Source organism: Bactrocera tryoni, chromosome 5, assembly GCF_016617805.1.
Source record: "Bactrocera tryoni isolate S06 chromosome 5, CSIRO_BtryS06_freeze2, whole genome shotgun sequence".
Lineage (NCBI taxonomy): Eukaryota > Metazoa > Arthropoda > Insecta > Diptera > Tephritidae > Bactrocera > Bactrocera tryoni.
The window spans coordinates 9267281-9283999 of NC_052503.1; the positions used below are offsets into that span (position 1 = coordinate 9267281).

General features: G+C 39.4%; 1 protein-coding gene across 6 annotated transcripts in view; it reads left to right on the forward strand.

Moving 5' to 3' along the window:
* Positions 1–12431, forward strand: part of LOC120779208 (Down syndrome cell adhesion molecule-like protein Dscam2) — a 121179-nt gene extending 108748 nt beyond the window's left edge. For 2 of the 6 annotated variants that reach the window (XM_040111482.1, XM_040111485.1), the window contains exons 17-22: positions 534–821; positions 1478–1600; positions 3188–3348; positions 4153–4282; positions 6596–6686; positions 9243–12431. In XM_040111482.1, the coding sequence (XP_039967416.1) occupies positions 534–821; positions 1478–1600; positions 3188–3348; positions 4153–4282; positions 6596–6686; positions 9243–9636 (1187 nt within the window). In that variant the 3' untranslated portion in view covers positions 9637–12431. Of the gene's footprint in view, positions 1–533; positions 822–1477; positions 1601–3187; positions 3349–4152; positions 4283–5911; positions 6315–6595; positions 7721–9242 lie in introns of those variants that run through there. The other 4 variants (XM_040111484.1, XM_040111486.1, XM_040111483.1 and 1 more) reach the window with 3 other exon arrangements.
* Positions 12432–16719: the final 4288 nt, after the last annotated feature.

Here is a 16719-nt window from a genome sequence, read left to right on the forward strand (position 1 = left end):
GGAAAGCATTGTTTCACAGATGTTAAGGCGACACTGTTTTTCAATAAAAAAGAGTGATTTTGGATCCAATCATGCTTGCACATTTCGTAGGCCCAAATGGTCTTTCAAAATAGTTTTTACTGTTCCTTTCGATATTCCAGTGATGTCAGTAAGTACTCTCTCTGACTGCTAGTAGTCGATTCTCATGTACCATTCTCATGTACCATGTCATGTCATGTCATGTACAGTTGATGTTGATGGCCGTTCTGGACGTGGTTCGTCGTCAAAGCGTTCTTGACTCTCTTTGAACAATTTGTACCAATCATAAACAATTGCAACAAAAAATAATCATCGAAGGCCTTTTCTAACATTTCGTTCCAGCACTAGAAATAGAAACTAGAAAAAGTCTTACTATTTTTTGCCTACAGTAGTACTCTTAAAATATTTGCGTTTGTGCGGCTCTCACCGACAATAAGTAACACTTTTAGAGTTTACTGCTTAAATATCATCATTGTTATTGCTCTCATACCCCTTCATATGCTCCATCTTCACAGTATCCAACGCATTGAAACCGCAACGTCGTTTCACCATTTCCGGTCTGCAACCATCGACTCTCTACCAGCTCCGCATGGAGGCGCACAATGTGGCCGGCGTATCACAAGCCGAGTTCACATTCGTCACTCTCACCAAGGATGGGGAGCAGCCACCGCCGGAGATTGTACAGCGCGGCCAACGCGGCTCGAATGTTTTCTATGGCAATGTGAATCTATTGATACCGAGCATCGCCACGTTGTCTGGCATGATTTGCACAATTGCGCTGGTGGTCATGTGCTATCGACACAGTAAGTACTGAACGCGGTGTGTGTGGGTGTATGTGGGAGTTGTGGATGGTAAAGGACGGTGGCATGTGGTTTCGAATGCCTGAGTGGGTCATTCATTGCCACCGGCAAAACAAAACAAATCAAAGCCTAACAAAGCAAACACAATACTGCCAGAAAACCTACAAACGAGTGGACAAACAAAGCGGCCGAGGTGTGAATGAACTATCGCAGGAGTACGCTAGAGCTCTTGTCCGTTTTTTTAGTGCTGCGAGAGCGTAGAAGGCACGACGTAAAAGGCGACTGGTTGAACGGGTGTGCAGTCAGCAGCGACTAGCAAACATACGCGGACATGCAAAAACGACTGGTCAGGCTGCACACCCAATGATATGCAACCGCGTATATTCGATTTAGCAGCGCTGCACGTAGGCTCTACCATATACTTCGTGCACGCCGAGAAAATAAATTTCACATTGTTACAACAAATTGAATTTTAATTGCCATGACGCTGACTGCTGTGTTGTAAACAACACGGTGCGCCTACTTTGGCTGCCACTGTGTTGTTGAGCTTTGCTTTGTTTTGAAGCACGCGCGCTTGCGAATCACTTCCCCATCTCATATACACCCATAACTAATTTACATACATTGCTTTTTTCTTTTTCTTGTTGTATTCGCTTTAGAGCAAGGTAACCGCATACAAAAGGAATTACTGGAAAATCGGCAGAACTCAGAGGCTGCGCAACGGGAACGCTATTATGCCACCATTCATAAAGTGTCCATGCAGAATAACGACAAAATACCAGGTGAGTTTCAGCAATTGTTGCTGTATTTTTGTATTTTTACAATGGTAAGGCTTCGGGAACGTTGAAAAGGAAATGGAAAATAAGTCGTCATTGCATAAGATTTGCTTTACCAGTTCACTGTTCAGAGGCACGATTTCTTCAGCGGTAATATCTTGCCGCGCTCTTGGCTACATTTGAAATCGTGGTTTCATAAAGATTGAATAAATGATAAAGACTTGCATATATTGGGGAGTCGAAAAAGTCTTTTCGTGTTTTGTCAATATATGTCCTTGCTGTGCCTCCAGTGCTACCATCATGAAACGATTTTAAGTCATTTAAAAAAACGCTGGTTACAAAAAGAAGCTCGATGTTTGGGTACCACATGAATTGTCTGTGAAAAATTTAATGGACCGAATTAACATGTGCGATTCTTTGCTGTAACGGAATGAAATCGAACCATTTCTGAAGCGAAAGGTATCAAGAGACGAAAAGTCAAGCTCAACAAATGGTCCCAAAGCCAGGATTGGCACCTCGAAAGGTTATGCTGAGTGTTTGGAGGGTTTGGAAAGGAATAATTCACTATGAGCTGCTCTAGCCTGGTCGAACGATTGATTCAACATTTCAATGTCAACAACTGATGAGAATAAAGCAAGCAATCGATAAAAACAGCCAGAACTGATCAACAGAAAGGGCTGCGCCTTCCATCAGGACAACGCTAGACCACACACATCTTTGATGACTCGGCAAAAACTAAAAGAGCTTTGCTGGAAAGTTTCGATGCATCCACCATATAGCCCTGACCTTGTACCATCGGACTTTCATTTGTTTCGGTCAATGCAGAACTCCTTTAATGGATTAAAGTTGGCTTCAAGAGAAGCCTGTGAAAATTACTTAACCCAGTTTTTCGCCGAGAAACCAGAAAAGTTTTACATTAATGGAATAATGTCTCTAGCGGAAAAAAGCAAAAAGTGGTGGACCAAAATGGTACATATTTGGTTCATCAAAGTTTATTATAAATAAAAATAAATTGATGTGTGATTAGAAATACGAAAAGACTTTTTCGACTACCCATTATAAAGACTGAATCCATTGCTGTAAAATAATCGATAAGTTCGCTGAAAATGTTTAGAGAAGATCTCAAAAAAATATTCAAGCTTCTCTCAAACAAACCGGCGCATTAGACGTTGCATTTCTCTGAAAGCTTTGTTCAATCCATAACATGTATATATATTTACATATATATATATATATATATATATATATATATATATGCATCCACCTGCATATATATATATATATTTAGGTAGACCTACAAACTTCGTATGCTAAAGTCCAATGACATTGCTCGCCATTAAGGCAAATTAAATAAATCTCAGCGCCTACCAACTGGCAATCACAGCCTCCCTGTGGCGAAGTCATGCGAGAAACGCAATGTCAAAGCCGACTGCGTCTCCATCTCCATTTCCATTTCAATTATTTACTAATTAGTACCGTTTGTTGTTTGTTATATGTCTGATATGTCTGTGTGTGTAGTACGTACTCACATGCTTTTCGCTATGTAAACACGCCATTGACTTTGCTTTCTCTTTCTCCCCCTTCTACCCGCAGAGACATCCGAGGATATTTCACCGTATGCCACGTTTCAATTATCCGAGACGGGAAACATGTCACAGCCACATCACGCCGGCCCGGCTAATACGCTTTTGCATTCCTTCATGTACCATGAGCGTGCTCTGACCGAGGGCTGCTCGTCACCACCACCCGCAGCGGTACTAAAACCAACCCAACACCAAAACCACCACCATCACCTCAACTATCATTACAACCACAGTCAACGTCCATCAAAGACAAACTATAATCATTATCAGACCTCGCCATTTCATAATATCGTGCGTTTATTTTCTTATTTGTTTGTCTCAGACTTTTTTCTTTAAACATAAGTTGAACGCTTGAATTTCGCTAGCTCTTTAAAAGGTGCCAGAAAGGAAAGCACAGGCCGCTCATATAATCAGAGTTAGCTTTTGCTTTAGTTTTTAGATAATTCTCAAGCGTTCTTTGAATTTTTTTATTTTATTTGATTAATTTGAAGTAGCCGTGACTCTGTGTATATGCCCACTACTATTCGAGGATGTCGTGAAGTAGTTAAAAATAGCTTGACTGCACCGTTTGCAGCGCTATCTTCATTTTGTAATTATTTTTAGAGTTTTTTTCAACGAACATTTCGATTTCCTTTTATTTTCATTGATGATTTATTAATATTTTCGTTGTTGTAAATATTGGTGCAGTTTTTAGAAAATAGAAGAAAAGCTATTTAGAAGTCAGAAGAATCACGTTTGCGAAGAACTCTTTTGTGCACCGCTTTTAGTTAAATGAGTTCAAATGGTATTATAGTGTTGACGGTAACTGTATTTTTAGAGTATTTTGAGTTCTTGTTTTTGAGTAAATGCAAATCCTCCTCCTGGCTCGCTTCAATCTCACGCCAAGTACCAACGTCGGCCGCAATTTAATTGACTTCTGCATTTTCCCCTTTTTCATTTCATGCGGCTTCGTACGCTGCGCTGCTTTGCGTTTAGTCCTCGAAGAACCGGCGACGCCACTCGCGCAAAACGGAGCCGGAGAGCGAAGAGTCCGAATCGGATCAGGATCAATTGACCTCAAGCCGCACAGAGTCTTCCAATCAGCACGAGGGAAAAATCAAGCACAGTAAGTTGCGCAATATGTTGTTGTTTTTCTTGTTTAGCGCTTCATAGACACCCGCTGGCACACACAATTTGTATGCATGCGTTTCACACAAGATTTATACATATTTCAGTTGATTTACGACTGCGTTGAGAGAACAGTTATGAACTCGTATTGCGAAAGATGAGTGCAAACTGAAATGAATACCGTCAAAACTTTGCTGATTTTCAGAACATTCATTATCAGTTGTGTGCAAAAACATTACAGGCTGTGTGTCTTAAGGTCTGTGAACTCGGAAAATTCAGTTGCTTTTGACGACGTCATACTACACGGTTTTTCCGGAAAGTAATAGGACTGAGTCGATTTAAAAAAAATTATTGAATCAATCGTTACAGTTCTTTAAAAACCTTCAAAATAGGCATTCTCTGAAATAGCATTGATAGCCGAGGTGTATGCTTCTTGGATCCTCTCTGTCGTCTCAAAATGCTTGACTTTCATCGGCCTTTTCAGGCAAGGAAGTCCGGGAGGGCGACATCTTGGCTGTAGGGTGGTTGCGGAAGCATCGGGATGCCAGCCGTGGTTAGGCAGCTGTTTACAAGAAAGGCGCTGTGAGCCGGATATTTGTCGTGGTGCAACTTCCAAACGGCTGTGATGTCTTGGCGGACCCGATAGACCCTTTGTTTGAGTCTCTTGAGGACTTCCACGTAAAACTTGTCGTTGACGCTTTGTGCAGGAGGAACAAATCCATGGTGGACAATGCCTCTGATGTCAAATGGAATGGATTTGCTCATTCTTCCGGTCTTCATCAGCGACCTCTTCTCGGCCTTTCAAAAAGGCTTGGTGCCACCGAAATACACCACTTCTTGCTAAGCAACATCTGGGTAAGCCTGCTTGATCATATCAAACGTCTCTGTCGCAGATTCGCCGAGTTTCACACAGAATTTAATCGCGTACCTCTGCTCTACTGCATTTTCGGCTTGCACCACTCAAAGAAACACGTCGCGCGAAAATGTTTGTCCTGACTCTCCAGGTGCTTGGAGACAACTGATCAGCCGCTCGTTCGTTAGCTAGGAACGCCTTCTACCGAATCCAGTCATTGCGCGCACGCTCCGAAGTACAGTTGGGGCAGAAGAAAATCAATCCTATTACTTTCCTGACAAACCCTGTAGCTATGTCTTAGCCTGTTGCATAGCTTTAGACTTCTTAAAAAGTACGAACGGTATTTCGAAGCAGCTGAAGTTAATGTAGATCGGCATTCAAGCTTCTGAAAAGGCACACAGTTCTCTGTGATGTTTTTGCTTATAATTTAATTGCAGAATTGCGCATTTAGACTGTATTTGACGAGTTCAGCACCCAGTACGTCCTGCACATATTACAACAACCCCGTTTTTAACACTTTGATACACCGTTAGACTGCAATCACACAGCCGAGCGGCAGTTCGTTTTCTTTGTAGTGAGTTCCATCTCTGATTTCAGCTCGTAGTTGTACCTCTCCAAGCCAAATGTTCAACCTTTTCCGCCAAGCCAAGCAAGTTGTGTACTGTAATTTCGAAAGTTAAACTCACTTCAATCCATTCTTACCCAACTCATTAGCTTGCCGTGAAAAGAAATAAGTTAAAATGTCTCGTTTCGTTTTCTGCATTCTCTTCACAGACTCGAAAAAAATGCAACATTTTCTAAATCACAACACATCGCAAACATATCTGTAGTAGCAAGTGCAGGCGAACGGCCTCACACCAACACACGTACAACTACGTAGACAATTGCGCAGAGAAGCAGGACGTCAGAGAGCTCACTGCAGCTCTCACCTATGTTCTTTAAACTACTTACACACACTTGCAAATTGACATAGACCACACACGCACACATGCACATACATGCAACTTCAGTGCCAGATTTGCCCAAATAATGAACACCAAAATTCAAAAATACACAAACTTGTTTGTAAATAGCAATTAGTCCATTTGACAATCGGCCAAGCAGTAGTCAATCTCAGTCAACAATCATTTAAACACATTGTCCTCATAAGCGCAAACAAATACTAGCGAAAAGCAAATAAACAAGAAATCAAGAAAATGAAAACGAAAACGAATGTAGATGCTAATGTGTCCACTTGCCAGAAGAACGGTAGATTTACATATACATACGTGCCCACGCAGCTGCATAGCGGCGCTTATATACATATATACATATAGTCACCCACACACACACACACGTATATATCTAGCTACACACACATAATAAGCACTCGAATGTAAGAGTAAGCGAGTGTGAGCGGCGAATTGTGAGTGAAATGTGAAAATATGTATAACTGTGACTCTTCCTCCCACCCCGCAGGTATCATCTACCATGGAGCACAATCAAGCACATCCTCAGATCTCTCACCAATGTCCGAACAAAAGTCATTGCCACGTCGCGGTCGCTCAAGGTACCATCATCAACAATATCAGTTTTCCACAAATACCACACCGCGCCATCATAACAGTAGCAAAAACAACAACATGAACACCACATCCGGCAACGGTGCCACCAAGATACTATCACCGCGCGGTGTTTGCGGTAGTGCTGGTGGTGGTGGTGGTGTTAGTATTAGTGGTAGTGGTGGTGGTGGTGGTAATCTGAAATCAATCTCAAGCACATTCAAATCACAAGACTCCATACAGTGTCACATACCCACGCTGGTGAAGTCACCGTCTGTAACACAGCAACAACATCAGCAACAACTACAAAAACATCAACATCAACTACAAAAAACCAATGTCACCACCAATGCAACCACAAATAGTTTTAACAGTACGAACAGCAGTAGTTGTAGTAGTAGCATCGCCACCTCCAATAAAAACAAACTATCACAGCAACCCCTCTTGATCACCCCCAAATTAGCACATCACCCACAACATCACAACTTGATCGGCGCCCCACATCCCACAACTCAACTCAGTCAATCCGATACAACGACCGACCTACTAGACAATAGTTGTAACAATCCCATTGCATCGCTCGGCCCCGTCACTTGCATGCCATCATCACAATTCCGACCCATACCGCACAAAACGGTGCCCGCATCGGTGGCGAATGCCAGTGTTAGCGGCGATAGTGTAGGTACCATACTCAATCCCTCCACTGCTCCCCTCTCGTCCAAGTTCTTTTCGGCAACCACGCTGCCCAAATAGGATACGGCCAATGGCGGTAGTCTGGACCTCGACGGCGGCAGCTTGATGAGCAGTCTCGGCTACGACAGTGAAATATCCTGCACCTATATGGACCCCATCGATCAGACATGAGATTAGTGCATGCTGGGCTTGGAGGGTCCAGAAATGGTGGAGGGCAAAGAAGGCGCGCAACTAAAAGTGGAATTGTATTAGATCAAAGGCACGGTTGTCCATCTGTATGCTTGAAAGACGCTGTAGAGTAGCTAGAAATTCATTGGGGTAAACATGGGGAAGGGATAATCTACTAAAAGTTTAAAATATAATATAAAATAAGAAGAACATTTCGAAATCTAAATGTCACGCTGGGAAGGGATAATCCACTAAAATATAAAATAGAAGGACAGTTCTGAATCTAAATCTAATTTCCGAAAGGGGCGCTCGGGCGAGTTTTCAAATAGCAGAAGTGTAGTGCCTTGGGTGCGCTTTGTAATAGCTTATATAGGGAGAGGAGTGACAAATTAAGATCGACCCGATTTTTTTTGATTAATTCATCATATTCTTTAATATTGATCCTGAGGCATAATGGTGAGTCTTTCAAGATGAAAACAATAGATTTACATACATATGTAGAAGAGCGCATAAATATAAACGAGTCAGAAAAGAAAGAGAGTCCTAACATCAATCTTTGGAATAACCGAACTAAAAATGTGTGCTTTCAATTTTACCCAAATCCTTTGATATTTCTTACTTTTGTATCCATATTGTAAATATCGAAATTAAGGTACTGAAGAATACTTGAAAGTTTCAAGGTTTGCAGCAAACTCTCCCAGTTTCGATAGATTTCCAATTTACCCTCTATAAATCGATACTATTATCACAAGTTTATGAAATCCTTACTATTTGTGGATTCTTTACTGCAAGCGTATGTGTTGCTGGACCTTTCTTCTGGGAAATAAATGTTTCTGAAATTTCAAAACATTGCGAGATTTTAGGCGTTGCGAAAATTATAAATAAATTTGAAAATACAAAATATGGGAAAAACAAACAACAACTTTTAGACATATTCAAAGACAGCCATTAGCATTAGAAGCCTATTAAGGGAGCTCTGCGCGAGAGCCTTAAACCACTTGTGTATGGAAATCAGTACGACCCAGCAGTGAAGTGAACTAGCTCAAGTGTTGCACATACTACTACGGACTACGAGTCAATTTAGGCAGCCAAAGGGTACATTAAATTTCTATTGACGCCTTGAGTTCTTTAATATAAATAAATGCTTGAAGAATGTTATCCTTTAGAATATTGAGTAAATAGTTATCAAAATAAGCCAGTAAAGTAGATTTTTGGCTAAGAAGCCTGCAAAATTTTAATAATGACTTTGACTCAAATAGAAAAGAATTAATTAGAACAGTAATTAATTAATCTTATAATTAAAAATAATTAATGAAATTTTTCTTACTGGGCGTCCTTTGGCTTCTCTTCGCACTATTAAATTTTCTGTCTGTCTTTTTTTCGGGTTAGTACATTTTCAGTCCGGAAACATTAGCTTCAGACTTCACAAGCCTAGTTAAGGCTTCACTGCAGAGACACAACTGAGCCCTTACATTGACATATTCACACACACACAAATATACACACTTATAAACAAACTTATACGCATATGTAACTTTGCTTGCTGCATGAGACCGAACGTAATATGTATTCCCCTCAAATCTTCCACCTTAAAAACATGCACTTACCAACAACCTACAACCAACAACAAACAACAACAATAACAACGTTAAATGATAATAATTGCAACAACCACAACAACAACAACAACAACAACTAAGCAGAGCTGGAGGTGTACGCACCCTGCATCCGTTGCAGCTGCAGGCTGAATGCACCGTAATGCCCAGCAGCGGATTCCACCAGCTGCCCGTCGAGACCGAGCGCATCGAGCTGTCCGAGGTGGAGTGCGATGTAGACACACTGAAGAAACTGAAATTGGGTATGCGCTCGACGTTGTGGTCGAGACCGTCGTCGACCACTTCACAGCTGCAGCAAAAACAACAGCAACAACAGGAGACGCGCTGCGTGCAGCCACCGCCGCAAAAGACCCAACAACATGCTCAGCCGGCACAGCAGCAGCAGCAACAACAACCACAACAGTCGCGACAACAACACTCGCCGGCACCGGCCCAACAAAAATTGCTGAGCGAGAAGTCCGATTACTCGATATCCGTGTGAGATTAGAAGTTGCAGCAGTTTTAAGGTTGTGGCGCACACAGTGGCCAAGTGGTCACACGCCACACATAAAAGGGTTTGCTGCTCCATTAACGGTAAATTGATTAATTTACTGGAAATGTGTGTCAAATATCGGTGTTTGGTGAATACCTCTAGTCGGGCACTTTCAACTGACCGGAGGGGTCCCGAACGAGGTATAAATACCAGTAGTGAATGAGAATGTTGATGTTGTTGTTTTACATAAATGCATAGATATATCATCCCTAACGAACTTCCCACGCGTTAAGAGTACCCCATTTGTAAGAACCTTTGTCTCCCACGAAATTGTCACCCCCTCTCTTTTTCTCGCTGGAAACTCAACTCTGCACACGCCCACAAAGGAATACAGATGAATTTAAACTTTCGGACAATCAATCAAAATTTCTACAAGACTTAAAATAATATATACACACGAACACACACATACACGCACGCAAACATTTTACCCATGTTTTGGTGATGACGCATGTAAAAATCATTCCCACATCCCCCTGAATGCTTAACCAAAGTCTCAAACCAAACGCCCTCCCCACCACCTACCCAGCGTTTAGTTACTCTTTGTATGTGTTGGTTAATATGTTAGTCAGTAAGAACTTGAGTCAACTTGAGGTTGTAAGTGCGAGGTTTTATATAAATACCTGCTTGTGTGTCCGATAAAGTCAGAGGTAAGTCAGCATCACTGTTTAGGATTAAGGAGCATACCAAAGCCGATCAAATGGAACGAAATTAGAAAATAAAGTGTAAATAAACATTACTAGTTGGAAACCACGTTAATTGTATATATGTATGCGAATTCATATTGGTATAATTTTTTAAAATAGCGAGGAGTTGGCCTCAAGATTTAGGAATCATAAGGTTGTTTAAAGCTGGCTGCCCAGCAAGACGGCGCTAGAGCACGCATGCTATGCCAAACAGTTCGATGCTGCCCACTCTCTCGAAGCCAACTGCTCGTGAGCATTTACTTTTGTGTTTGTCATAAACTTAACTGTTTATATTTGTATTTGTAATTGTGTATAGATTATAGGTTAAGTAATGAGATTTTAATGGAGAGCATATTGTTTGTAATCATTTTTATACTGACTGATGTTACAAAAGTAAGTTATTGACATACAATACGATTAACTAAATGCGCGTATATTACTTTAGAAGAGCAGTATGCATTGCGGTACTTGCCGCTATCTCACTCTAACAGACTACTATTTACCGTATATCAAGTAATACTCAATACTCATATTTTTACCAGTCGAAATTCAGACAACAACTACTCGTTACTCGTAACACGTTAGACAAGTTTCAATATGATGATTTATGGGCATACGGAGAACTACTAGGGTCCTCATTTACATATACTTGTATATTATTATTGTATTTGCTTTGATAATAAGTATTGATGGAATGTGGAACCTTACATTCAGTATGTACAAAATATTGTAGATAAATATAAAAAGTAGTCATTACTTATTGTTAATGGAAGAGAATTTTAAATTTTGAGCGCAAGTTGAAAACGAGCAAAAAGTATTAACAGAATTGCATTTATTTATAACAGTATTCACACAAGCAATGTTTATACTTCAATATTCGATGAACCTCAAGTTTCGGAATTCTTAAAAGAAAAACAAAACAAAAAATCATAAACAAAAAATATTACATTTTTATAAAGCAAATCAAACTCGCATAATGCTGGAGATAAAAGAGAGCAGCATTGTGTCAATTTAATACACGAAAAATTGAGAACGTTCTCTCCGAAAAAAATACAAAAAAAATCAAAAATTATAATAATAAATAAATAAGAAGAAGTACATAAACGATTTCTTGAATATTTTTATTTTGTCATAAGAACATTTCGGAAACCATGTGCCAAATTCAAAATTTATGAAACAAAATACAAATTTAAAAATTTAAATAAATCATAAGCATAATTGTAAGCATAGACTCTAGCTAGTAAAGCATAAATAACGAAATACAAGGTATCCAAAATTATGCGAATAAAGTCTGTAGTTTTGTAAAAAAATCTGTATTTTTTAGCATAAAAAAAGAGATTCAAATATTAACCAAAATACTAAATAATCAAAATCGTGCAAAATTTATGCGCGAAAAATGAGTAAATGAAATCAAAAATGCGCGACAACAAATAAGAAGGTGAGGAAAGCGAGCAAAATGAGGAAAGGCAAGCAACTGTTCGAACTGCTCCGTCTGAACTGGGCCAAATTCGCATGAACGCCCAAAAGTAGGCAACACTAAATTTGCTCACAAAACTCAGTTAGCTTGCAATTAGCACAGTCTAGCATACGGCGGTTATACTTCTAGAGTTACTTGCGTTCTTACACGCGCGGTGCTCAAGCCAACGAACCAAATCGTAATCAAATAACAACAACAAATAAATGAATAAGTGACGCCGAGAATTATGAGAAAACTATTATCAATTAAACATAAACTAAGTAGTGAAGTATCTTTCGAAATTCAGCTAAATACAGTTACTCGTAGGTATATATATATACATATATGTAATTACAACAATATTGTCTGATATAACATATGAATGTAAATATATTTATTTCCGAAACTCTTAATGTTTAGACGTAAACAATAGAACGAACTCAGCTACAGTCCGAGCGCGGGTTACAGCGTGTGCCAAAAATACTGCTATACTTTCAACCAATACTTTGCAAACACCCACAACTAACTAACCCGAAATACAATACAAAAACAAAAATAAAAACAACTGCAAACAAAAACCGACAAATATATTAAGAGAGAAAGCAAAAGCAAAAGCAAAAGCGTTTCAAAGCTGAACTCAAAAGCCAAATCATTTCAATGGCCTCAGCGCATGCAGACACGAAATGCAACCGTTATTCTGTTTCACGAGTTAATCACATCGAATTGTACGAATTTAGTATAATAAATTAATATGTAACAGAGGTGACAAATTTGTACTGAGCATAGCAACAATCGAAAGGTTTTTTATCATTTAGAACGGGAATCATGCAATTCCAATCAATACCCTCATACTGTTATATATATATAGTCATACGCAAAATTACAAAAATTACAATTAGTCTGAAATCAAAGTCAACAAATTATTTGAATTTATTAAGAAAAATACAAGTTTAAATGATAATAAACGGAATGTGTGGCAACGCAGCAAAAGAGACAAAGCAAAGTGAGAACTCGATAACCACAATCAAAATGCCAAGTAATCATAACTAGTGTAACGATTCTTGATACTTGTGTAATGTACTATTTAAATATTAACTAGCACAAAATGATTAAAACATTAAATTGAAGTAACAAATTATATTAAATGTGTAAAATAAATTATACAATATTTAAAATCTAAAACAGTTGATTGCGCTTCATTTATAAATCAAAAAAGTAAGTATTTTCAATTTAACAATCTTTTTGAAAAATTTGTGGAGATTTTGTTTCTACTAAAATTTTCATCTACTAAAAAATCAGCGTTTCTAACATACTCGGGAATCTCTTCACATCAGGAGCAGCCAGTCCAGTCGAGCTGTCAAACTTCCAAAGCAAATATGCACATAACCTTCCTCTTTAGTCATTCCTGACCTCACGAAGCACGTGTTCTTTTGTGAAGTGCCTTCCAAAAATATGAGGACAAAACTGACGTAACTTCTAAAGCGTGATCTATTTCGAGGTTCCCCATTTTTTTTAAAGAAAAAACACAGAAAATTCAAATTTCATGGGGAATGTTTATTATCGTTCGAAAGAACAATCTTTGGTATTTGTTTTTTGAAGATTATCTCTTGAAAAACTTGGCCGCGGCTACGTTTCAGATGGTCCATCCATTGAGTCCAATTTTCGATGAGTAGTTCGAGCATTTCGACTTGTAACTGGCAATTGGCATTCGTGATGTTTTACTCCAAGGCCTGAGTCGAAGCGGGATTGTCCGCATATACTATATACTTTACATATCCCAACAGGAAAAATTCTAACGGTGTAATATTAGACGATCTTGGGAGCCAATCGACCGGCCCAAAACGTGAAATGATCTACTAACCGAAGTATTCTCTCAATAAATCCATTGATTGATGCGATGTATGTGAAATGGCGCCGTCTTGTTGAAACCAAATGTTGCCAAGATCACGAGTCGGCCATTGACGGTTACGTTCCACTGTTGTTTTTTTTGTGAATGAAATGGAAGCTCACACCAGATTGCTCTTCGTTCCAAATCCGCCAATTTTGTTTGTTTACATATCTATTGAGCCAGAAATGGGATGAACAAAATTCGGCTCGAAAACATCGGATCTTCTTGGAACATTTCAGCTTTTCAAGAGTTCAAAGAGCGAAGCGATGCCGATTGCTAAGGTCAAGCGACTTCGGTTCTTGCACAAACAGTATTTTGTATGCTGTCAATTTAAGTTCTCGACGTAAAATATCCCATGTTGTTCCATACGTCAGTCCGAGTTGCTACGAAAAGCACCGAAACTAGTCTCTACGGTCTGCTACGGCTGCTATATTTTCTTCACTGTGTGCTGGACGTTGCATATTCGGTCGAATATTATCCAACAATGAATGCTGGGTTTCCAGATGGGTGATGGTATTGTGAATAGTATGATAAGTACGCCGATTATCTGGACCATAAGTTCAGCGAAGCATGCGTTCTTTACAGAACGTGAATTTTCGCAATAAAGTTAAACGATTTGTACGTTGCACGTGTTCAGGTGTAAGAAAATGTCAGTTAGGTGCCATCTACTGGAAATGAGAAACAATAAATTTTAACGAAAAATAGTTTTTCAGAATATAATTATTTTGTTGGCAGAGAATGTAGGTGTTCTTCTCTGTTGTTGGTAGCAAAGAATCAGAGAATGTTAACGCTGTCAGCTATAATTCAGGGCAATGCAGTTTTTCTATTAAGCATCTGCTGGCCAGTAGTGGTAGTACACTTGACTGCTTTACCGACAGAATTTTAAAATGGAAAGTTAGGGAATTACTGGGAACAGAATTGTCAGAACAGAGCATGTTAATGAATATTATAGAATTTGAATTCGAAAATATTAATAAATTGTCATCTCTCTAACACCTATCTGACGATTATCAAGCGCAATCCTTCATTTTTTCATATAATGGGTTGTCAAAAAAGTCTTGCGGTATTTTTATTGATTTTTTTTATTTTATTGAAATTGAAATGAATGTTTGATGACTCATGCCCACCTCTTGACCGATGCTACGACTCCTACTATGCCGGTCTCTTTCGACCATTTCAGCGATTTTATCGCAATTTTCGATGACAGCCCTTCCGGAGCGTGGCGCATCTTCGACCACCTCTACACCAGAACGAAAACGTTGAAACCATCGCTGTGCGGTGGAAATGGAAACATATTTTATTGGCGGCTTGAGATGCATTTTTGCCTTTATCGTAGTAGTACTGTAAAATATGCCGTATTTTCTCTTTATGCTCCATGTTTGCGACGCTATATCGACAATCAATCAAACACGTGTTAGCGCGTGAAATGAGCTTTCCAAAAAGACATAGCATGACCCGATGCGACGAATAAAACTAGAACTACGCGCATTCAGCGCCAACTAGCGAAAATACCGCAAGAATTTTTTTGAAAACCTAATATTTTCGTCGGTTGGCGAGGTCGACCAGAACGAGGCATGTCTTCAACGACCTCTTGACCGCTTTTGAAGGCTTTGTACCACTCGTAGACTTGTGTTTTTGACAAAACTTAATCACCGTAAGCCTTTTACAAAATTCGCACCGATGTCGCAAGCAAAATACAAAATTTGAAACAAAATCTCTATTCGATATTTTTATTTACATATATTTGCAAAATAAATTCTTTTGAAATATCATTTACAAGGGGAATTTATTTACAATTTCCGGGTGCTTTTTTGTCTGTACTAGTGATCTAATTAAAAGGTGAATTTTGTCCATATCATCTCCTTCAAAGTAATCCCCTCCCGCTGCAATACTTATGCCAACGAATTTTCCAGTTATCACAGCACTTGGAAAAATCCTTCGTCGGGATGGCCATCAGAGCCTTCTTTGATTCAGCTTTTGTTCTCGGAGTGGTCATGTGAACAGCCAGAAGTTACATGAAGGTAAATCAGGCGAATGCGGTTGTTGCGACACGATATTAGTTGAAAATGTGGCGAAATGATCACGAATAACCAATAAAATTTATCTCAGAGAAAATCTGGACAATTCGCTCGCGAAACGCATTAACATTTGCGCCTTCTTTATTTATTAACATTCTCTGCTGTTAGCACGAACCTGACAGAATCACATGCAGATGAGTAAGTAAGAGAAGGCTTTTCTAAAGTCGCGCTTAGCGGTCACCGTTACAGTTATACTCATACATTTTGTGCTAATGTCGGCAAAGTATTACTGAAAGATATGAGAAGTGTTCGCGTTTAATGTACGAAAGGAGAGGAAACTCCGTTGAATAATATGCCGCCCACAAGTTGAGAGAAAAGTAGTAAATGTAGAGCTACAAATTAGCTCTTCTTCCTTCAAATTAGCTCTGTTTAGAGCAAAACTAAAGCATAAAGAGCTTGTATGAAGAAAGATGGAGGCAGACGAACAACTAAGATATTAATAAAAATGACAATCAAATGCACATTCATAACAACACCAACTTGCGCTGAGAAGAAAAGTACAGCCTCTGCCGCACGACAAAACAATTTGCTTCCTACTGCGAAACAGCGTAGAGCAACAACAAACAGCAACAACTCGAAATCGCTGCAAAGAAACCAGACAGCAAATGTCGACAATGCTGAACGTAACTGTTGTTTTCACGAAGAGATTCGCATTACGCACCGTCAATGAACACGAAGAGGCAGTTTGCAACTTCTGTAGCAACAACAAACGCGTAACACAGACTTTTGTTATGCCAAAGCGGAAATAAAGCAAAAGCGTTGCGACAAAGTTGATTCGCATTCAAACAGCAACAAGAAGAAAAACGCGACTTCGCGACGTCCTCTTTGGAAGATACAAACTGTAAAGAGGGGAGAGTATTTGTCATGTGCTAAATGTAGGCGAACAAACCACTTTCGGAAAGGTTTATTGTATAATTAGTGGCC